At 37.1% G+C, this 23,479-nt stretch overlaps 3 protein-coding genes across 3 annotated transcripts; 1 reads left to right on the top strand and 2 right to left on the bottom strand.

Moving 5' to 3' along the window:
• Positions 1-1,326: 1,326 nt before the first annotated feature.
• LOC121727332 (protein suppressor of forked) lies at positions 1,327-11,149 on the bottom strand. Its single transcript, XM_042115107.1, has 18 exons — positions 10,982-11,149; positions 10,717-10,908; positions 10,387-10,419; positions 9,089-9,186; positions 8,422-8,575; positions 8,072-8,165; positions 7,669-7,808; positions 6,675-6,863; positions 6,059-6,199; positions 5,438-5,580; positions 5,099-5,256; positions 4,276-4,442; positions 3,867-3,974; positions 2,990-3,078; positions 2,650-2,750; positions 2,104-2,238; positions 1,607-1,713; positions 1,327-1,444 (listed from the first exon to the last, which is right to left on the bottom strand). Exons 1-18 carry the CDS (start codon positions 11,003-11,005, stop codon positions 1,340-1,342), a joined length of 2,178 nt encoding a protein of 725 aa, XP_041971041.1. The 5' UTR covers positions 11,006-11,149; the 3' UTR covers positions 1,327-1,339.
• A 3,075-nt stretch (positions 11,150-14,224) lies between these two features.
• LOC121727343 (U6 snRNA-associated Sm-like protein LSm2) lies at positions 14,225-14,662 on the top strand. The gene has a single exon (XM_042115118.1). The coding sequence runs from the start codon at positions 14,282-14,284 to the stop codon at positions 14,567-14,569; it is 288 nt and encodes a 95-aa protein (XP_041971052.1). The 5' UTR covers positions 14,225-14,281; the 3' UTR covers positions 14,570-14,662.
• Positions 14,663-14,761: 99 nt separating this feature from the next.
• LOC121727333 (kanadaptin) lies at positions 14,762-18,912 on the bottom strand. Its single transcript, XM_042115108.1, has 10 exons — positions 18,560-18,912; positions 18,326-18,458; positions 17,887-18,079; positions 17,624-17,801; positions 17,151-17,322; positions 16,763-16,911; positions 16,423-16,592; positions 15,973-16,158; positions 15,621-15,766; positions 14,762-15,145 (listed from the first exon to the last, which is right to left on the bottom strand). The coding sequence occupies exons 1-10, from the start codon at positions 18,798-18,800 to the stop codon at positions 14,791-14,793; spliced, it is 1,923 nt and encodes a 640-aa protein (XP_041971042.1). The 5' UTR covers positions 18,801-18,912; the 3' UTR covers positions 14,762-14,790.
• Between the last annotated feature and the right edge of the window lie 4,567 nt (positions 18,913-23,479).

Raw genomic sequence — 23,479 nt, 5'->3', positions numbered from 1 at the left:
CTTACAATGTTTTGTCTTTGTTACTCATTTGAAAAAGGCACTTGATAGACAAGGACAAAGCATTATATTATATCGTATTCATTGCTTAATAATTAAGGAGCTGACGAACAAAACCGGACAAGTCCACCAGAGTGCAAAAGTATTTATTTTTTTTCGAATCGTCTTCTCTTGTGTTAACCCATCTGTGTTAATTATTTCAATTAAAACCGGTTTCAAATACAAAGGCTTTAAAAGTCAATTTTCAAACAAAACCGGATTAGTTAGTAGTAGTAGTAGTTGATACTAGTTTTCTTGCCATAGTGTAAAAAAAAATCTCGCGGAGTAATCTGGTTTTGTTCGCCAGCTCCTCAGTTATTTTTATCAGTATCATAAAGTTACTTAGGTGAAATAATGTCTGTATTTCATTTAGATTTAGTATGAAAATTTCGATGAAATCTAATAGGATTTTTATAAATTAAACAAGATTTTCGTATGTCATTTATTTATTTTATCATAAAAAAGTCTTCTATTTAAAATTTCAACAGTTCATTGACTGACAGACTTATTTACACATGAGTCATGACACATCTCGTTAAAACAATCATGTGAATTTTTTACGACGCGACGTCTCACAAGTCACATGATATAATACAATTTCATTTTTAAACCTAATTATTCCTATAACTTCTTCACTGAATAGTACACATTCATATAAAAAAAAGAATTCACATTTCCAACTTTAAAGTCGTTAACACACTTGCTCTGCTAGTAGTCTGGTGGCGTAAAAGCATTGCAGTAATATACCCCAATGCTTTTACGCCACCAGCACCAGCACAGACAGTAAACAAAAAGTTTTGTTCGGCGTTTGACAACTTTTCAGTCAATATCCTGATATGATGTGTGCAACATGTCAGATTATTTACTGTATGTGCTGATAACGCCCTAGGCTCCCTTTGTGTAATATTTTCCGTTGCTAAAGCGGACAATGCCTTATTGAACGCGGCACGCCGGCCGCCGCACGAGTGTGCTAAGAGCGATACATACGGCATACAAAAGGAAAACTTTTTTTTCGATATTTCATTTGCCGCTAGGTGGTGAACCCGACACACACAACTCGTGTTTTCAACAACTGTCAATAAAAATTTCGGACACTTTCCTACCTACCACCTGCCACCAGGTTGAGCTATGTAGCCTATTTCTTCTCAACGTGTCAACCAGTTTTAATATGTAAACTCACTACTTAAAAAACCCTCATCTCAAAACCTCAATGACAACATTTGTGGGCACCAACCCCTGTGAAGACTTTCAGGTGAATAGATTTCGATCTTTTTTGGCAGTGACTATACAATTGGAGATCGGATTATTTGACTCTCTTCTGCTGTCGCTGTCTATAGATGTCGTTGACGGGCGGCGCGAAGCCCAAGTCGTCGTCGTCCGAGTCATCCCCAAGCTTTCTTCTCCTCACCTGATGATTAAATTAGTTGAAAATTGAAATTGTTAATTAAATCAAGTTACGGTTAAATGTGAGTGGAGTGACGCAACGCCTCCTTGGCATTATTAATTTTGGACTCCAAAACTGAGACAACAGAAAGAAATAGGGTCCGCTACTAGATACTAAAAATACTACCTTATTGGAGACGGTGGTGAGGCCGTCGTCGTCGACGATCCAGTGCACGGAGCGCGCCAGGTCGAACAGCTTCGTATCGCATCCATTCTCAGGAGTCGGCGCCGGCGCTGATTAAAGTAGTCAAGTTATGTATTTGAATAATTCAAATAAATTAATTATAGTATGATAGGCATTTAATAGCTTTTTAAGTCACAAGATTTATCTCGTTACCAAAAAGTATTTTTAATGTCGTTGGTTTTTACAAAATAAGTGTAACTTGTACGCCTGTATACATACCATCAGAAAAATGGATTCTAAAAATGCAACATGACGGACCTACGTAATTTGATGGAGTTATGTCAAGTCCAGTCGTATTGACTGGACAAACGACATTTGACTCGACATAATAATGTTAACAATGTCGACATCTGCCGAACAAATGATGATGATGCTGATGGCACAAAATTACGTACACGTTTGCAATTTGCGTACGTGAACGCACACGAGCGTATACTCACGTTTGTCCGGCAACGAGATGCGGTTGAACAGCTGCATGAGGCGGTCGACGGCTACGAACGGCCCGCGGAAGCACGACGGTGGGGGCAGCTGCGTGCACAGCGCCGCCGCCGCAGCGGGCAGAGGGAACGTGCCACCTGAAGATATTTAAATTTAGTATAAACGAGCTTTACAAACAGACAAGTAGCTGTGTACTATAAATTTCTCATTTTGGATTTTACGTTTTCTTACCCCTATAACCTACGAATAATAAAAACTAAGGAATCGTAACTCCCATACTATTACTGTTTTAAATTTGGTTCCTTTTGATCAGTCATATAACGTCAGCCTAGTACCGCTCAAGGTCACCTAAATATTGCAAATGTATTGAAATGTGTACCTAAGGTACACTTTTTTGACAAGTATGGTGGAGCATGTTTTTTGACGGAGTTACTTTTCCTTAGTTATTATTATTCGTAGCCTATAACTCATAAAAATAATTTTTCAAGGATTTGCTGCAACGGTACTCTCTTTGTTTTAGGAAAGTCAGGGGATACTTTTATGCTCACCGGGTATGGGATGTTCGCCAGGCAGCGGGTTCGCTTTCGGCTTGTACGGTATCATCTGATTCGTGTCCGGCCGAGCGATGTCCTTATTTGGATCATAGTCTCTAAAAGAATAGGTTTTGTTAAACATTTTAATAAGCACGAATGAAACAGCTCTGAAAATTATTTGTATTCTAATTGCTTTACTTAGAGTGCACTGTAAAAGCGTATTAACAGGTATTAACTTATTCGTCTTTTGCTATTATTTTACGCACCATTTTGTTTCTGTCATAATATATCTCACGTAGTTCAATTTCAAATTAGTTTGTTAGTTAAATATTGCAAATAACATAAGTTTACTTACTTTTGTCCTAATATAACGGCTGCTAGCTCGGGGGAGATGCCGGCGAGCGGTCCGCCAAGAGCCCACGATTTGTTCGACATTGACGCCACCTATATAAAATATTAAAATGAATGTTGCATTATGACCCAGTTATAGACAAGTTTAAGTCGTATATAGTTTTAAATTCCTGGACAAAAATGGGAGTGGAAGAATCGCAGTTATCGTTTTCTATGTCTGGTGGTATCTAAAAAATAATATACTGCAATAAACGACACACTACATTTGCCGAGTGATCGCAAAGTTGGGCGGAACCTCTAAGGTACCTTACAGGTTCCGCACAACGTGGGAGAGCCATGCTTCGGCACGAATGGGCCGGCTCGACCGGAGAAATACCACGTTCTCACAGAAAACCGGCGTGAAACAGCGCTTGCGCTGTGTTTCGCCGAGTGAGTGAGTTTACCGGAGGCCCAATCCCCTATTCCCTACCCTATTCCCTTCCCTTCCCATCCCTACCCTTCCCTATTCCCTCTTAAAAGGCCGGCAACGCACCTGCAGCTCTTCTGATGCTGCAAGTGTCCATGGGCGACGGAAGTTGCTTTCCATCAGGTGACCCGTTTGCTCGTTTGCCCCCTTATCTCATAAAAGAAAAAAAACGAAATTCGAATCGAATCAGCTCGAACTCACCAGCTTTTGCTACTTCCAACATTCATGTACTAGTGCAAAATCGTGCTGCGGCTCAATTTGGAACAAATTCGATCTCAACGGCTTTTCAGTTTACCCACTTCTGACAGCTATACTAGCGCTCGGTCGTGCTGCGGCTCAATTTGGAACTAATCAGACTTTTAAATCAAAATTGTATCAGTTTCGAGGACTGCTATTTATTAAAAGACTGAAATACCTCTGTGTACCCGATGGACATGAGCTCGGCGATGCTGCACGGGTACAGGTCCAGGAACTTGTACCGGTCCACCAGCTGCGCCGTCTCCTTGCCCTCGAACTCTTTGATCTGAAAAAAAAACATTGTATTAATTACTGACCGCGTTCGTTGGCATGAAAAATCGGCGTTTGCGCTCTAAAAATTGTCATTTCAACTGTCTAAAATATTATAAATAGTGTGTTTGATAAATTTCGCACGTTACTATTTACAGGCAATAATCTTTGCGACAGATTGACAAATGAAATCGGCCAGTCGTCTACTATAATTTGTCAGTATTTATTCTTTTCCATTTCTGCTGTCCTTAATGTGCTAAACAGGATAGCAAATTAATTTTAAATTGTGACACCGTTAAAAAATAATTATCATTTACCTTCTCCAAGACCGCCTGTCGTCGCTTTTCCACCTTGACGATACTGACGAGATCCCCGATGTTGGACTCGAACTCCAGGAACCTGTTCCATATGTCCACTGAGCTCTCGGGCTTGAGGCTGCCGGACGAGAGCACGCGCTCGAACAGCACGCGCGTGTTGTTGTCCTCTGTGAAGGTAAGCGTGCGAGTGAGATAGAGATATGAGCGAGATAAGATAAGAAAGAAAGATAAGAAAATAAAGTGGAATAAGTGCACGGGAAAGGTATATTTATTAGTATGAGCGAAAGCGATACATAGAACTTTTTTTTGTAAAATGCTAATTCCTCTTTTCTTTATGTTAACCAACAGCGAACATTCCTTCTACATGAACATCAAATATACAAGATTCGTGACTTGCGACTAACCTATCGCACTGAGGCGTCACTGAAGCATACCTCGCCAAGAGATTTCCAGTATAAGCCTATGGGCTTCCGTGGTCCAGTGGTTTAAACCACGGCTCTTGACTCGGAGGTCGTGGGTTCGATTTCCGGGTTGGAAACATGTTCCATCATTCATCATCATTTCCAAGTTTGGTTAGGACTACGCAGGCTGATCATCTGATTGTCTGACAAGTAAGATGATCAATGCGTCGGATGGGCATGTAAAAAGTCGGTCCTGCGCCTGATCTCTCGCTAGTCGTGTCCCTCTTGTGTACTGCACACACACTTGGGCACTATAAAAATTACTCCTGCGTAACAGGCACGGTTTTAATGAAACCGGCCACCGTCTCCGAAACCGGTGTGGAAGATACTACTTAAATCGCTAATTCATGATCACAACTCACCGTTAAGATGCGAGAGGTAGTCGATATAGCACAGCACATATTCGGGAACGTGAGAGAACTTCTTGAGGCCAAGCTCGAAGATGCGGAACGCAATGTTCTTGTCCTTCGAGCAGTAGTACTCCATGAGTGCCGCCGCCACGAACACGTGGTACCGGGATCTATAAAACACATCCATACTATTATAAATGCGAAAGTGTGTCTGTCTGTCTATTACCTCTTCACGCGTAAACCGCAGAACCGAATTTAGTATGGAGATACCTTGAGTCCCGGGAAAGGACAGAGGACACATTTTATCCTGGAAAAATGTATGGTTCCCGTTCAAGTGAGACACAAGTGTACCTGGGATCCTCCCTGGCGCGTTTGAATACGGTGCGCGCGGACTTGATACCCTCTGCGCGTCGGGCGAACTTCATGTACTGGACATACGCCAGCGTCGGCTCGATCTCCTCCATGTCTAGGTACCGGGTGTAGATTTGATGCACCTGGGTACAGTGGTCAAAAAGTTAACATTAATAAATGATTAAACGAGCTTGCCAGGTGAAGTTCGATCATTATTATATGAGTCGCTTTATTCAAAGATATATTAATTAACCAGGTAGATTATATCTTTGAATGAAGCGAAGAAATATAATTACTACTTTTACATACAATTATAATGGGACTACGCCTACTCATTGTAAGCGTATCTTGTATTCTATGTCTAACATATTATATTATACAGATAAAAAGTTCTCACTAATAATATTACCCTCTCTTCTAGCAAGTTTAAGTTGCCCATTAAAAACCAGCATATCACTCTTTCAATGAATTGGAACTTATGATGAAGGCCTGTTTGTAAACTACTTTACTAAAAAATTTAATGCGTCATCTGTTTATTTAAATCAGATTCATCAAACGTATTTTTAGGGAAAAGGAATTTGTCTTATTATACACAATTACTTTTTATAACAAACAACATACCTTGGCATAATGTAGTCGGGACTCCTCGTAATCGGCGTGCGCGAAGTGCAGCAGCGTGGAGCGGCGCAGCGGGCCGGCCGTCGCGCGCTCGTACACCGCGCCCGCTTCGTCCGAGCACAGCCGCGCGCCTGCCGCGTCACCCTGATCATGATATAATTGAGAAAAAAGCCTCGTAATGAAGTATGGACTATCAGAGAAAATGATCCGCCTATTAATATTGGCGGGCCCAATAAAATTGATCGCCTAGGGGCCCACTACGATCTACATTATCTTATCGGGTTATGATGGGGCGTCATATTTATGTTCTAGTCGTGATCTGTTGGCTGGACTTCAGATAACCCAACCGAATTAGCGGGGTCCGAATCAATTTATCTGATAGTAAAACATGTACGCATAAGCACACGCTTGTAAACGCGTAAACGCAAAGGCGTACGTAAACGTAACATATACTCACACACATATACGCACGTCATACACACATACATTTGTAACAGGTTTTTATCAATTAGTGTACGTACAATAATTGATATAAAATGTTTCTAACATTCATTACATATTATTATCATGTCTCTCTCGTTCTTCATATTCGACGAAAGCGATGGCATGACACCCTTACCTTCTCAGTCAGCAGCGCGGCGGAATACTCCAAGAACTGTGCGGCCTGGTGCCACACGTCGGCGTGGTGAGCTAGACACAGCAGGCACTGCTCGATCGCGAACATCACTCGACGAGCCACCAGCGCCGTGTCTTCAGACCGGAGCGGGTTGGACCGCTCCCACGTTATGTACTTCTTCCATAGCTCCACCTGGATAAAACGATGGTTAGAAATAGTCATAAATTGGATTACCATCGTAAAAAAATAGTTATCTTTGTTGTACGAAGATCTTCAACTATTTTTAGCTACATGCTCTGCATATCGCAACCAGTCTATATCAGTGGTCTCCTACTTTTTTTTTTCATACGGGCCACATACATGTTTTAAAACTACGCAACGGATTTTGATAATTCTTTCAGTGTTAGCCCATTTATCGAGGAAGGCTATATTTTATCACTAATAGGAGCGAAGAAATGATAATGTGGAAAAAACGGGGAATATGATTTGAAATGGCTAACTTGAACGCGCTAATCTCAGGAACTACTGGTCCGATTTGAAAAATTATTTCAGTGTTAGATAGCCCATTTATTGAGGAAGGCTATAGCCTATAGGCTATATTTTATTACGCTAAAACTAATAGGAGAATGTGGAAAAACGGGGGAAATTATTTGAAAAGGCTTATCTCGCGAACTACTGGAGCAATTTTTATGTTATTTGGCACAGATAAGAAGTAGACCACGTGAAGGATCACAGGCATCATTTTAATCATTTTTTCAGTGGCTATATATTTTAAACCCGTGCGATGCCGGGGCGGGTCGCTAGTATAATTTATAAAAAATAATATTACGATGTCCCTAAAACGGTCGGACGGTGGCGGGCATGTTGCGGTTTAGGCCGCGCATCACCGTCTCCAACTCCTTGGCCATGCAATATATTCATGTACTCGCGCAACCGCTCCATAGCCATGCGCTCCGCTGATGTGATTGTACTACGTCCAACACTGTCTGCATCTCACCTGCTTCATCTCCTCGCGGTCTGCGGTGGGCGGGGTGGCGGGCATGTTGCGGTTGAGGCCGCGCGTCACCGTCTCCAACTCCTTGGCCACGCGCCGCGCATTCATGTACTCGCGCGACCGCTCCATAGCCATGCGCTCCGCTAGAATATGCTTCTTTTATTAACTAAATCTTGCTAATAAATAAAATATCGCACATACAATTGCATGGTCATTATTGAAGTGAAGTGGTTGAAAACTTGATTAGCAGACACAAACGAAGAAGTAAGTACAAATAATAAAATTATAATATTTCGATACACAGTGTATAATGTGGATATTTTTGTTTGGAAAGCTGGGTGTGGTTTCTTACACTTTTCACATGTATTTATTATTAACTTAATTTTATTGGTGTAATCAAAATTACCAATAATATTGTTGATCCCCTGTTCGAAAGCTATGTAGTCCTTCCACAGCGTCTCAATGCCGATGATGGGCGTGATCACCGCTCGTTGATATACCTGAAATATATTCCCAATGCCACTTTTGTTCGTATAAAATTAAAGACCGGTTGCACAATCCTTTTTTGTGATGGAAAGAAACAAAAGACTGTACATTCCTTTTTACTACAAGCTTGGGAGGACTAATTAGAGGGTGGAGTGGTTGGTAATATGTAATGATAGTATTTTAGTCGAAGTTTATGAAGATTGATACAAGTAAAAGTTCTTTGCTTTACAGTTTTAAAGCAGAGAAAGACTTCATAAAAGCTTGTCGTACCTTCCTAACAGCGGAAATCTTCTGGTTCTCGGCGTAGGAGCCGACGGCATCCACTGCCTTGAGAAAAGTGACATAGTCGTTCCAGATTGGGTATGCGTGGATATCTAACCCAATCTTGTCCAGCGCGAAGTCGTACGCCTGGGCCATTTTCTCCCTATATTACAATCAAACACGTCTTTTACTTGTAATATTTTTACACATATTTTTAAATGAAATGAAGTCATCAAATTGCTGAATAGAAATATACTGATCTAATGGATTTGGTTATTGGTTATTGAGGTTGACGCGGTTAATATAGTCCCATCTCTTTTTCGCAAAACGATTTGTTACCGCACACAAATTACCGCGCCTGAGACGTCATAGATCGCTATAGCGATCTCTTTCTTATTGTGACGAAAAATGTTTGTCTTCTTCACTTTGGACAATTTGTGTGATATGAGTTTTGGCGTATATTATGTGGTTAACTTTTATAGCTTAGGGTAGATAAGCAATATTACGAGGCACTAACTTTTCTGGCTCTGATAGTGCAGAGTAAATTTTTTAAATAATAAATTATTAAAAGATAAAATGGTGTAGGTAGCAACAATATTATCAATTGACTTTAGAGATGTTTCGTCACTGTTGTAATTAAATTAATAATCATACATAAACCTTTTTTTATACGTACTTGTAAGTCGGTAACATGCATTTGGTCTCTTTCACATAGTTGAGATACAGCCTCCACAGTTCTATATTCAAAATCTTCATCAAGCATCGCTGAAACAGCTATAGGACAAACACATTTTATATGCATTATTTAGTTTAAAAAATCTTGATTACTAATTTAATACCTACCAATTTTCTTTGTTAAAAATTCAATTCAATTTAAGTTAAAAATTAAGTTCAACGGTCTGGATACTTTCATGAAACATAAATGCCATATTTTTATTTTTGTGTAATATTATAATTACTCGAACTCGATCTGTTTTATATTTATTACTTATAGATGTTATTAAAAAAAAGCAGTAAAGTAAGAACATGCAAAATAATACCCACCTATAATATTACGTGAAATAATATGAAATTAGATCTTTGCTGCTGTATTTTCTTTTCTTTGAAATTTTTTAGGTGGAATTACACATGCTCGTTAGAAAACTATCCTCTATTTATAGTACTTTATACTTTACCTTATTGCCATGAAAAGAGTGGTTGAAGCTAAAGTAGCAATAGACATTGGAAATTTTTTATTACCTAAATGTGTGTGGTGATGTGTTTTACTCAAATTTTAAAAAGTTGTCCACATGTCGCTGGTAAAAACATCTTTGAGAAGTGTGTAATAAAAGCCCAACCTTACTAATAAATAATTTTAAGGTAAAGAATTGATTAGTTTTTCACTGTCTTTATTCTTTCCTATCAAGTCACTAAAATAACAAACAAAGAAAAAAACATTGAATAGCCAATCATTTCTTTTTACTTTTCAGTCTTTATTGGTAAGGTGGGTTGTATAATGTCAACAACAGATAACTTGTTAAAATTAAAAACATAATGGAAGCATAACTTATACATATCTGACTAAATACAAAAAGGTAATATTGAAAAGGGATAAATACATGTCAAAAGTGACCTTCTCTGATTAAATTTTCTATTCCATTGTGACTTCTTGTTGTTAGTGCAGTTTAGACTACACTCAAAAATTTTTGTTTTATAACAAATAAATCTAAGTTATTATTTATTTTAAATACCTATTATACTAAAATTAACCAAAGAAAGTCGCCTCCAACATGTCTGAACACAGACACCCTAACTGAAAAAAAAGATAAGAAATTCCAATTCTTATTTATTTAATCTTACATCTATACACTTTTCCTCCGTCTGAATTTTTTCATAGAAAGTTATACCTTTAAACAGGGACATTTTTTACATACACTACAACTCACAAAATACAATTTCATTATTTGTTTAACCTATTCCCGAAGCCATACTAACCTTTTCTACTTTTTCAAAATTCCTTGCCTTCATCTGGAAAAACAATAAAATGGTATTTTTAAAGTCATTTTTCGTGTACTTTGCTTGCTATGTAGCATTGCGATATTGCATTTACAGATAGGGGACTTTTATAACACAAAAACAACAAATATTACCAACAATAGAATTTATTATCATGGATCAAGTTGGACAAACAAGAACTTAATAAAAGTTTATATACACCAAATACATTAAAAAGAAATCAGTTTTCTAGGTGTCTAAATAAAAACCTTGGTATACATACATAGGTAAAAATCAAGAAACTTTCAAATTACAATAGCTCTCACTTACTTCCTGTTCAATGTAGATCTTCCAGTATCGGCCTGTAGTTGGAAAGGCAGTAATCAGCTTCTCATACATAGTCCTCACATCATTTATAGGTCTGGTTTGCGCCTCACGGATGAGCAAAGACCACGAGTCCACATCGTATATGTTCGCTTCCACGGCACGCTGGGCGCGACTCAACCTTTCGTTTCCCCAATCCTATACAATAATAAACCGGTCAATAACATGTTAAATACCAATCATTTATGAACCTCAATTATAAGATACTTACAATCTCAGCATTATCGTCCATCATTTTGCTATCAGATACAAAACAATGCTGCCAAGCTTACACAGTTTATGTTGGTTACGGTTTACGTAAAAAGGTCTTAAATAGCCAGGAAATCTCTAAGCACCCGGTAAAGAGCTGCTTGCACCCGTTTATAATTTATTTCCTCACACCGCACACGAACGCTATGATAAATTTACATTTGACAAATGACAACTGCTTCTTGTTCTTTTTTTGTTTATGGTATATATTTTTTTTACCCAAAAAGTGGGCCGTCACTTGTCAGTCGTCAGCCGTGGCCCGTGGCCCGCCGCTCGTGTTTTTGCCCGCCGCCCGTGGCCCGCCGCCCGTGTTTTTGTATTTTTCAAGTACTATCATTTTTATATTATGAAAACATTCTAAAATTTATTGCAAGAAAATCATTGAAATCATGTAAACATCATCCATGATCCACGGTCCACATCTGTAACAATGTCAATAAGAAAATTAGATTTATTAATGGCAATGAATAAGAAAAATATTGAGAAATAACTTTAATAATTTGTGTTAGCATTCTAATTTCTATATAGTTTGTGACCTGTATTTAATTTCGATTGGGCTAAAAGGACCAGTATCCAGGCCCGTAAAATAAAATAATAATAATAAATAACGTGTAAATAACATAATGAATGGGCACAGCACAATACTAGCTTGGAGAGTTTTGCCGGGAATGTAAAAAGTGATGTTGTGTTTTTATATTATTTACCTAAAATTGTGTTATCTGGGTTTAATGTGTAATATTGGTAGGATATTAACCATTAGATATTCTTTATCGTGCACAAGTGGGGTGTAGGGAAGTGATGTAATAATCAGAAACGTACTCTTTTGTGTCCCCTTCAAAACTCCATCGAAAGTTTCAGTAAAGCGTCTACCACTTTACTGAATTGACCGACTTGACTTCTTGACTGTATTGACTTTATACATAGACGTTGAATAGACTTTAGACTTGACTGACCTGACGATATAGAAAAAATTGTAGGTATATTAAAGAAAATTGTTGTCCCGCCATAATATTATACTCGACACTGGCCATGGTTATAGCCGAAGTGCCATTATAAGAATTAAAAAAAACACTAGCTTGACAAACATTGAGTTAGGCAAAAAAGTCACGACATTAATAGAGTCGCCACTTGTTTCCGGTGTGGCCTCTTATGGCCACACTGTATCCAGTCACTATAAAAGATTTTGATACTTTATATTAAGTACAGTGTAAAAAACACGTAAATATTATTATGATTTATATAATATATTATGTAGTTAAGAAAATTTGAAATAATTATGATGTAGTTATAGTGTGTTTAATTTACGACATTACAAGAAACAATCTAATCTATGTAAAGTATTATAATCTTTATGTATGTCATAGTCAGACAGACTATGACATTGACTTCACTTTCTTGATGGACTATATAAAAATGCAATAACTCGATTAAACGGTTGAACCGATGTGGCTAATTTTAGTCTTAACATATTCCTGGAAGTCCAGGGAAGGTTTATAAGTGACACGAAGTTCACCGGGACATCCAGTCACTAGTGACACATATTATGAATTTATAGCACCTGTTATTTAAGTACCCTCTCCCTGAGAGCTGCAGAGCTACTTTGATGACTGCCAGTGAAAGCTGAGAGAAGCTCACTCCCTTTTTTATTAAGGAACTACTTATTTAAGAAAATACAAAAAATAAATATATTAAAAATACGGTTTTGTTATTTTAATAAAATATGATCATCCAAATATGCTACAATGCAGCCGGAAACAGAATCATCGCCACTTTCTAGGTCCATATAGTTACAGCAGTGGTGTCACAGTGAAGAGGCACTTTCATCTTCAATAAGCAGCTCTTCAATATCCTAATAAAGGGTTAATTCCCACTTCTTGTATTTATTTTCAGTGTTTTTTTTTCAGAATGATAGCATAAATTCTCCCAGTCATTTCGGTTATTTCGTTAAACGCTTTTTCTGCTACCTGTAAACATAAAACGTAAAAATTGTAATATTATATTACGCTGCATCAAAGTATTAAAGGAGTTAAGCACATATACTGTGACGCGAGAATTTTATATACATCTAAGATATTGTATAATTACGCAAAGCACCTAAGTCAAAGTATCAATCATTGTTAGGCGCGTTATATGATAGATTTCTTTGACAGTTCATTGTTTACGTAAACATAGGGTTTATGTAAAATTATTGCTTTAATAAACTACGTTATACTTACTCAGGCTACTTAAAATTGCAATAAACAATAAAATTAACTAACAAAATTGATAAAACAAACGCCTACACTGGTGATTGAGCGATCAGATTTGGAAATATGGACGCGAGAATTTCAGTAATATTTTCGCATTTTACTATTTTTCGTCAATGAAAATCTTCAAATTTTCAGCACTTATGACTCGTCTTTCACTTTAATTATTCATATTAATCACAGTAACATGTAGTTTTCACATTGTAAAACTAAATTTAAGCAAATTGAAAATCTTTGTTTTGTAAATTTTATGTCATAGAGTATTGATACAACAAAGGGACAAATGTCAAAAGAGTGTTGCTATTGCTTAAAAAAAAGTTTCGCCTCCTAGACATTCTTGACGCACTATACATCGGTGTATAAGCGTCAAAAGCGTGTAATGTTATGTCCTACTTACTAGGACATAACAAGGAGTCGGTCTGCATATTTCATATAATAAAAGTGTTAATAAAGGTTTTTAGTGAACATTTAATGCTAGATATTGTTGAGTGTTGTGGTTCCGCTAAATAATAAACCATACGAATGGCCAAAGAGTACCTCAAAGTAAGTTTTGAACAACGTTTTTTGGGCTTTTCAATCGGTATTTTTGTAAGGTAAAAAGATAATTTATAAGTTTATTAATCCCTTATTCGTGCTATATAAGGCATTAGTGCTAAAAATGTCACATCAATTAATAATTTGGCTATAAAAATTGCAAAGCTTTTTACGTGTGTTTACGGATTCTCATCTCTTGAACTATAGTTAATCGATATCATGAACTAATTGACTTTCTTTCCTGTATCATAATGTGCTTCGAAATAATTGACAAATAGAAATATTCAAGAAAATAAACGCACACTACTTGTATGAAATTATGCACAAAATGGCCACGCGATGACAGGCTAAGACTACATCTATACTATAATACTTTATCTGTTGACAAAATATGATAACTGACAACTAGCAATTGACATTTGCAAATCGAGACCTCAAACAATTTCACCGCTTTTATTTAGGTACTGAATTTGTTCAACAAAATGTTATTCTACTCGTTTTTTAAATCCTTAGTCGGGAAAGATGTTGTGGTTGAACTAAAAAATGACCTCAGTATATGTGGAACACTGCACTCAGTGGATCAATATTTAAATATTAAACTTTCGGATATAAGCGTCATTGACCCAGACAAGTATCCTCATATGCTGTCGGTGAAGAATTGTTTTATTCGTGGATCTGTTGTACGTTATGTGCAGTTGCCAGCAGACGAAGTGGACACCCAACTCCTTCAGGATGCAGCAAGAAAAGAAGCCACTGTTTCTACTAGATAGTAAACATAACCTAGATTTTTGATTTGTTTTCGGAACGATGGTGTGTAAATATAAATTTAAGCATTAAATTAAATAAACTTTGTGGGAAGTAAACCTGGAAATTTTAATTTACGCACCAATTTAAAAATATAGTTTCTTTTCTAAAGATCATCCAGCCTTTTGAATAGTTGGGTTGTATCAAAACAAAACATACTGATTTCAGATTTTACTAAAACCACTACTTAGATGTTATCTTTTTCTTCTATTTCTGGTAAATCCCTATCAGTTTCTTGATCAAAGTAATTTTCTGGTATAACATAGTTCTCAGGAGGTCTCATCGGTCCATATATTCTCTTTTCCTTAGGTTCTTCAGTTTTGCTATCTTTCTGATCTTCTTTTACATTATTTTTAGCATCTACCTTTTTTATATTTGAAACCATATTGTTTGATTCTGTTGTATCTTTAGATATTTCTTCAGTTTTAACTTCTTTCTGTTCTGTTTCCTCATCTGAATCAATTTCTTCAACAAACTCTTTCTCTTCTTGCTTTACTTGTTTTACTTTAGGCCTTTTTTCTGTGTCTTCTTTTAATTTTATCCTTAAAATGAAGACAATGTCTATCAGTAATAATAATTGAATACTTGTCACATAACACATGAAAGTAAAAGCAACAGATCTAAACCAATTAAATTTTATACGTTTAAACGAGCAATTCTTGTATGTATATAATTGGAATCTCTGAATCAGCTCCAACGATTTACATGAAATTTAGTATATAGGGGGTTTCGGGGGCAATGAATCGATCTAGCTAGGTATCATTTTTAGAAAATGTAATTTTATTTGTGTTTTATCGAATACCGAGCAAAGCTTGGTCAAATGTATTTATAAACTGTTCAGTAAAGCTATTCACAAGTCATATATTCACAGTCCAAAATCTTAGTGTGAGTGGGTTTTATTCATGTTTTTTGTTGAAGCTGTTTATTTTGGATTTCTTTAAGTGCATCTTATTTAACTGGATAGCTTAAGTAAGCCTACTTAATAGCAAAATATACCCTACTTAATAACAAAATTACCTTTTCCCATATACAACAGAGTTAGCTTGCTTAATCGCAACAGAGTTAGGTTGTTTTTTCACCAATGGGGGAGCATCTGCAGGTCTGGCTAGCTCCGCCAGCCTTGTAGTTTTTGCTAGTTCAGCTTTTAACTTCTGTATATTCATCTGTAACATTAAAATCACTTTTGAAGAACATTGTTATAATAAAAGTTAAAGTCTGAAAGTTGCTAGTAGTATTTTGTGTAAATGGATCTTTAACAACACTATTAACTAAGTATATTAATATTGTTATGCCATACACAGTGTAGGAATATAATGCTTAAGCCATGTTGTCATTTTGAAGTTGTTAGGAGTCATTATTACATTTTTACCTTTGTTTTAGATATTTCCGCCTTTTGTGACATGCTCTGTTTTTGTGAAGCCAGTGAATTCATAAACTCGTCTAATGCATCAACTTGCTCCTCTGTTTTTGCTGTGCTCTTGTTTGACGCGCGTAGTCGCTCTAGGGCCTTCTCTTCTATTGTTATAGTCTTCTCAATCTCTGCCATCTTATTCAGCTGCATTAAAATTTCATACATTATTAGGAGTTAGGACACATTATATTAATTGTAATCAAAACAATTTTAGAAATCTTTTAGATCAAAAGTAACCAATTTGAATGCCTGTTTAAATTATTATTTTTGATGTTGGTGATAAATCTTAGTGAAAGAAGACACTGACCATTATACATACTTGTATAATGGAGGTCAGTGATATAAGACCAAAAATATAAGCAATAAAAATATCCATAGAGGCCATAAATCATATTCTAAAATAATCACCAGGTCATCGTAGGTGAGTGGTTTGCTGCTCTCCTGCACCACGACACCATGTTTCTCCATACGAGCCCGCCTCTTCTTCTCCACAGCTCCAGTCCTATCAAGGAATGTGTCTTCATCTGAGTCATAGTAGTCATCTGCACTCCAGTCTCGCTCCTTTCTTTTGCGTGATTCTAAAATATTCAAGAGAGTCAATAATTAGGACAGAAAAAGAATGACGGCTGACAACAGCTTCAAATATTTATTCCTAACGGGTTGCATCACACTGCAATAAAGCAATAATAACTAATAAGCATTTCAGTGCCTTACAATATTCATACTATATAATTCAGAATTTACTTACCATGCTTCGCTTGTCTCAGTAGGCCAGCTCTGTCCAAAATACGACAAGCCTCCAATGCACAAGCAATAACTGCCTCCTTCTTTTTGCCCTTATGTATTACTTCTGCTATTACTGGATTCCCTCTGGCATCATCTATAGGTAGTTCTACTCTAGACAACAAATTCGACAGTTCTATAAATTTCCACTAAACTAAACTTCACCGAATTACAAAATATGCAGGCATATGCAAGGGACTAACATAAAATGAAATATGCCCAAATTGCATACATACATAGACCACAAAAACCATAACAATTGGCTTCTAATAATTCTTTTAACATAATTATATAAGAAAAATATAATATTATTTGAATACTTGGATAAATAAAGACAAATTAGGTAAACTTACTTGCAAATAAATTGGCCTATGCCTCTCTCCTCACAGTTGTATACCAATTCATGGCCCTCTCGTTCAAAGTAACCTCGGAGGGTTTTTTTGGGATCGTCCAGGTATAGCTCTTCATTACCAGTTGAGGCATAGGGGTTTTCGGCTAGGTCTGGTTCTTCCTCTGCGTCTTCACCTGATTAACACAATCTTTTTTATTTATCATACTAGAAAAATTGAGAAGTATCATTTTATCTTAATTTCTGTATTCTATTATTTTATAAAAATTATTGATAGTGATATTACAAATAGGTATTTATTTGTTTTTTAGCTTTAAAATTTTAGCTGGCTGCAAAATCAATGGACTGATGTTTACCGAAAGTTGGTCATGATAATAGGATTTAATATATTGTCACAGGATCTTGTTTTGTTCCACACAAAATAGCAAGAGCAATACCAAGTTCTGTGATTGACAGTAAACACTTATTTTATCATACCCATTCCCCAATCTATGCCCTGTTCCTCTCTTTTTCTCTCTTCCTCTAACTTTGCCTTTTCCCTTTGTTCAATAGCTTCTTTTATCAATCGGTCTCTTTCTAATTTCATTTCACTAGCTCTCTTCTTAATCTCTGTTACCGTCAACTCAGATTCACCCTCACAGTCAAAGTCTGGTCCCTAAAATTGGAAAATCTGAAGTTACGACATCAGAGCTATTAAAAAAACATATGAATAACATACTAAGATAAAATATTATGCATACCAAAACAATGTATGTTCTTGTGCTGGTGCCAAATTTGATTTGATGCCCGACCCTAACTCTTGTATACTGACGTTCTTTTATCCTGTCTCTGTTGAGGAAGGTACCATGTGTGCTGCCCAGGTCGAATATGTACCAGCCTGAAGGAACCTCACCTTCTTCGGAGAATGCCTTGTACTGAAGGACTGCATGGTGCCTAGAAGTTTAGCCCAAAATCTTATGAAAATTCCAATATAAAATACATATTTGACAACAAATAGAATATTTTGCAATTGTTTTAATTCTTCAAGCCCCATAAGAGCACCGGTGGTCGTGACAACAATAGAATACAAAAGCATTTCCTGGAATCTGCGATCGAAGTATTAATTTCATTGAAGTCTGCTTTTGTATATTTTGATTGTTCAGTGCCAGTAAAAATGCCACAGAATAAAATATAACTTGCCTGGATATTGTTGGATGTGCCATCACAACATCAGAATTTGGTTGCCTCCCAAACACATAATATGGTTTCTTTGTTAAATCTATTCTTTCCATAATAATCCCCGATTTTAACACTTCCAAACCGTAGTCTGAACCTGAAAGTAATATTTTTGTGACATGTTGTAGAACGCAATGAACATATTAATAAGAAAAATAGGCTAGCGCACATTTCCATTGTACGTTACAATGTACATACCATCTGGGCAAACCCCTGACCATTTTGGTTCCTTGTAACTACATGGTGTCAACAATTCTTTTGCAGCATGCTGTGCTGTTTCGCTACTATGTTCTTCCGGCGTCTGCTGTTTGTTGTCTACCTCAGATATTTCCTTTTCTGTCTTAACTTTTTTGGGTAACTTTCCTACGCGGCCAATAAATACAGGCTTTTTGAATTCCACTTTCTCAGTGGTGATTTCACCTGGATTTTCTTCAGCCATGTCGATAATTTTTATGTAGTCATATATGTCAACCCTAGATATATAAGTTACACATACAAGTTTGTACCTTTTTCCCTTAAATTCATACTATAAATTATATTAAATTTTATTGTTTTTTAACAAATTCCAACAAATCTAATGCTCTTCTTCTTCTACTTTGACATTTGACAACTGAGAAGTCACGACTGTCATTCTTTTTTTTTTTCTTATTATAACCATGGCTAGTGTCAAGTATTATAAATGGCGGGAAAATAGTATTGTTGCTTATAATTTTTAGCATCGTTTCTTTATATTGTCAGGTCAAAAGTCTAGTCAAAGTTGACGTAAAAAGTCAATACAGTCAAGGAGTCAAATCGGTCGATTCAGTAAAGTGGAAGACGCTTTACTTAAACTTTCGATGGAGTTTTGAAGGGAACACAAATAGCTCGTTTCTGGATGTTGCATCACTCTTCTACACTTGTGCACGATAACGAATACCTAATGGTTAATATCCAATAATACACATTAAAAACCCCACTAACACAATTTTAGGACAATAATACAAAAACACAACATCACTCTTTCACATTCCCGATAAAACCCTTTTTTTTTTGATAACTTTTTTTTGGAGCAATTTTTGATAGATGGTATGTTTGACAAAGTATTGGCCTTATTGCCTGTTTGACAAATATGACCAATACCAAATACACGTATCCGTACCTTTGTCGGTTTTTGACGCACATGACCAGAGACATGATACTTTCATGTCTCTGCACATGACACATCTAAAGAGTTAAATGATGGACAAGTAAACAAAATCAAGTAAAAGACCTGATAGACGTACGAACATAAAGCACGCGACGAACTTACTCCGCTCGCGTCGGTGACACACGAGCATCGCTCACACTGGATTACTAGGCCTCCAGGCTCGCAGCTCTTTCCTGTACACACAGGCGATTAACCGCGTACTTAGTACTTACTCGCACGTCTCACGTCTGTCACCCCTTTCAAAGTTTGGTATATTTGTGTGGAAGGCCGTATTTGCCTTTATTTGCTTGTTTGTATATGTAACGTCAATAATTTTGCCAAATGCAACTAGCAATTTATACCAATAGCCATGTGAAGTGCCATGATGGTGACATATTATAGAGATGGGCACGTACCTGGGTATTTACCCATCTACCCGGTATTTACCCTCACGTACCCGGTAAATACCCGTATCTACCCAAAAGGGCGGGTAGATAAAATTCAATACTTAAGTTACAACCACCTCAAGAACGGTAATAGCTAAAGAGTTGAAATTTTCGCAGATTTTGTATATCCGTTGCCACTATAACAACAAATACTAAAAACAAATTAAAATTAATATTTAAGGGGGGCTCCCATACAACAAACGTGATTTTTTTGGCCTTTTCTGCTCTATATCAATAATAGCAACAGGTAGGTACTTGATTTTTTCACACAATCTTTAGTTTTATGTTAACTTTAATATTTAATAATAATATTAATATAAAATAAAAAAATTAAAAGGGGCTGTCATACAAAAAACACAAATTTTACCCTAATTTTTCTCTATAATGGTACGGAACCCTTCGTGCGCGAGTCCGACTCGCACTTGGCCGATTTTTTTATTTACATTCTATTATTTTATTACATTTTTATACTTAAAATGTTAATCCTACTAATCTTATAAAGGCGAAAGTTTGTTTAGATGTATGGATGTTTGTTATTCTTTCACATATGGGCGTACCGAGGGGGGGCAGGGGGGCAGCTGCCCCCACCTGAGAAAAAATATCTAGTACTTTCACAGAAAACCAAAAGATAATATGAGCGATTCTTACACAGAAGACGTAATAAATCGATTTGCCGAAGACCCTCGAAAATTACTTTTAAAATAGACAATGTAAGTATAAGTACCTGGTTAAAGAAATTATATAAAAAATATGTAGGTATAATTTTTTATTATTTATACATATAACACCTAACCCACCCACACCTAACCTATAAGATCTGATTTGCTTTGATTTGCTTCTGATTTTTTTAACTTCTCATTCTGATAGGGATCTGTCTTCTAGACATTGAACTAGTCGTTTTGAATTTCTTCTTTGTATGGCACGCATCCATTGATGCGTCCATGTATTCACTATTTATCTTTATTTACAGAAGATCTTGTGGGGCTCGTCTTTTTAATCTTTTGAATGTTTGGTTTGGTATAGTTTTCATTAATTTTTTTGCCAATATATTGGGATGTGATTTTATCCTTTTACAATAGTTTTGGAGGGAGTTTTTAATTTCCTCTTTTACATACCTACTTGATTTTTAGATCATTGTGGATTTGGCTATTCGTAACATAATATGGGGCTCCAGTTATTGAACGCAGGGTTTTAGATTGGAATCGTTGTAGAACTTCTATGTTTGATGTGGAGGTTGTGCCCCACAACTGCATCCCATAGGTTCAGATGGGTTTGAGTATTCTTTTATACAAAATAAGTTTATTTTCTAGTGATAGTTGTGACTTGCGGCCTATCAGCCAGTAAAGCCTTTCTTTTGTTCCTATGTGTTCTCCATGTTAATCGCCTGTTGAGATAAATTCCTAGGTATCTAACATCGTTTGACTGTGGTATTTTTATATGATTAAGTTCTACTTCTGGACATGTTTCGTGTCTTAATGTGAAAGTTACATGGACAGATTTATTCTCGTTGGCTTTTATCCTTCAATCTTTTAACCACTTTGATAGGTTTAAAGTTCTTTGCAATTTTGCCGATGCTACATGGGCTGTTTGGTCTACTGCGAGGATTGCTGTGTCATCTGCGAATGTGCCTGTCAGAGCTTCATCAGTACTTGGAAGGTCAAATGTGTTTAGAAGGTAGAGATAAGGGCTCAATATACTGCCTTGCGGCACTCCTGCTTCGATTTCATGGAGACATGTGACACTATCTCCGTACTTAACATAGAAATATCTATTGCTGAGGTATGCGTTAATGAAGAGGTAAAAGTTTAAGAGTGGCTTTTTACGAACTTTATACAACAGTTAACGATGCCATAATCGATCGAAGGCCTGTGATATATCCAGAAAAACAGTAAGATTTGCTTTCAAAAGCTTTTTGAATTTCTTCTACCAGTCTGTGTACCTGCTCAATAGTCCCATGCGCTTGGCGAAAACCGAATTGATATCGGGTAACAGTTTACTAGCTCTGATTTCTGGCATCATGCGTTTCAGGAAAAGTTTTTCTAAGACCTTGGAGGGCACTGTTCTGCCAGTTTATGAAGAGGTAGAAGTTTAAGGGTGGCTTTTTACGAACTTTATACAACAGTCTACGATGCCATAATCGATCGAAGGCCTGTAATATATCCAGAAAAACAGTAAGATTTGCTTTCAAAAGCTTTTTGAATTTCTTATACCAGTCTGTCCTGCTCAATAGTCCCAGTTTCGCCAAGCGCATGGGACTATTGAGCAGGTACCTGCTCAATAGTCCAATGCGCTTGGCGAAAACCGAATTGGTGATGGGGTAACAGTTTACTAGCTTTCTAGCATCATGCGTTTCAGGAAGAGTTTTTTTTTTTTTTTTTTTTTTTTTGAAATAAGGGGGCAAACGAGCAAACGGGTCACCTGATGGAAAGCAACTTCCGTCGCCCATGGACACTCGCAGCATCAGAAGAGCTGCAAGTGCGTTGCCGGCCTTTTAAGAGGGAATAGGGTAATATGGGAGGGTAGGGAAGGGAAGGGAAGGGAAAAGTTGAGGGTAGGGTAGGGGTTAGGGGATTGGGCCTCCGGTAAACTCACTCACTCGGCGAAACGCAGCGCAAGCGCTGTTTCACGCCGGTTTTCTGTGAGAACGTGGTATTTATCCGGTCGAGCCGGCCCATTCGTGCCGAAACATGGCTCTCCCACGTATAAAATATTAGTATTTCTAAGACCTTGAGGACAACTGGCAGAAGACTTATATTCCGGTGAGATTTTTCATCCGATGGATCTTTTCCGGGTTTGGGGATTAATATAATCTCTGCTACTTTCCGGGGGGCTACTTTTTTAAATACACGCGTTAAAGATTTGAGTGAGATATTTGATTCCTTTTTTTGGTAGCTCTTTTAGTATTTTTGGTGAAATGTTTACGCCAATTTTCATGCTGGGGAAGATTGTTAAAGTGGTTCCCTAAACGAGGATATACCATTGGTGACTTTTTTGTGGTGAACGCGCTGACTTGTGTTTTGGTGCGGTTAAATTGGACTGAGTTACGTCTACCCCATTCAACCCCGAGAAATATGCGGGAAGTCACATTATCTGTACAATCATCCGCATATCAATGAATGCCGTTGGTCTGTAACATGTCATTGATATGTTGTATGAATAGGGTAAGCGACAGCACACAGCCCTGAGGGATACCAGCGTCAACAGATAGAGTATCAGAGCATTCACCATCAACTACGACTGCTAAGAAACTTGTGAACCACTTGCATAATTTCTTGGGACTCCGTATGATGGAATCTTGGATAATAGTGATTTGTACCAAACCCGATCAAAGGCCTTCGCGATGTCCAAACTGACAGCTAATACCAACACAGTGTTAATCACCTGAGCCAACGATGAATTAGGTACGCCAAGAGAGCCGAGCCGAGCCTTAGTAATCCCTGAGCGTCCAAGTGTCGAAAGAGCTGGCTATTGATGATGGACTCCATCATCTTCGAGAAGAGGGAGGTT

This window comes from Aricia agestis, chromosome 5, assembly GCF_905147365.1.
Source record: "Aricia agestis chromosome 5, ilAriAges1.1, whole genome shotgun sequence".
NCBI lineage: Eukaryota > Metazoa > Arthropoda > Insecta > Lepidoptera > Lycaenidae > Aricia > Aricia agestis.
Note: the sequence above shows the minus strand (reverse complement) of the source record. Positions and strands in the feature narration are given on the sequence as shown.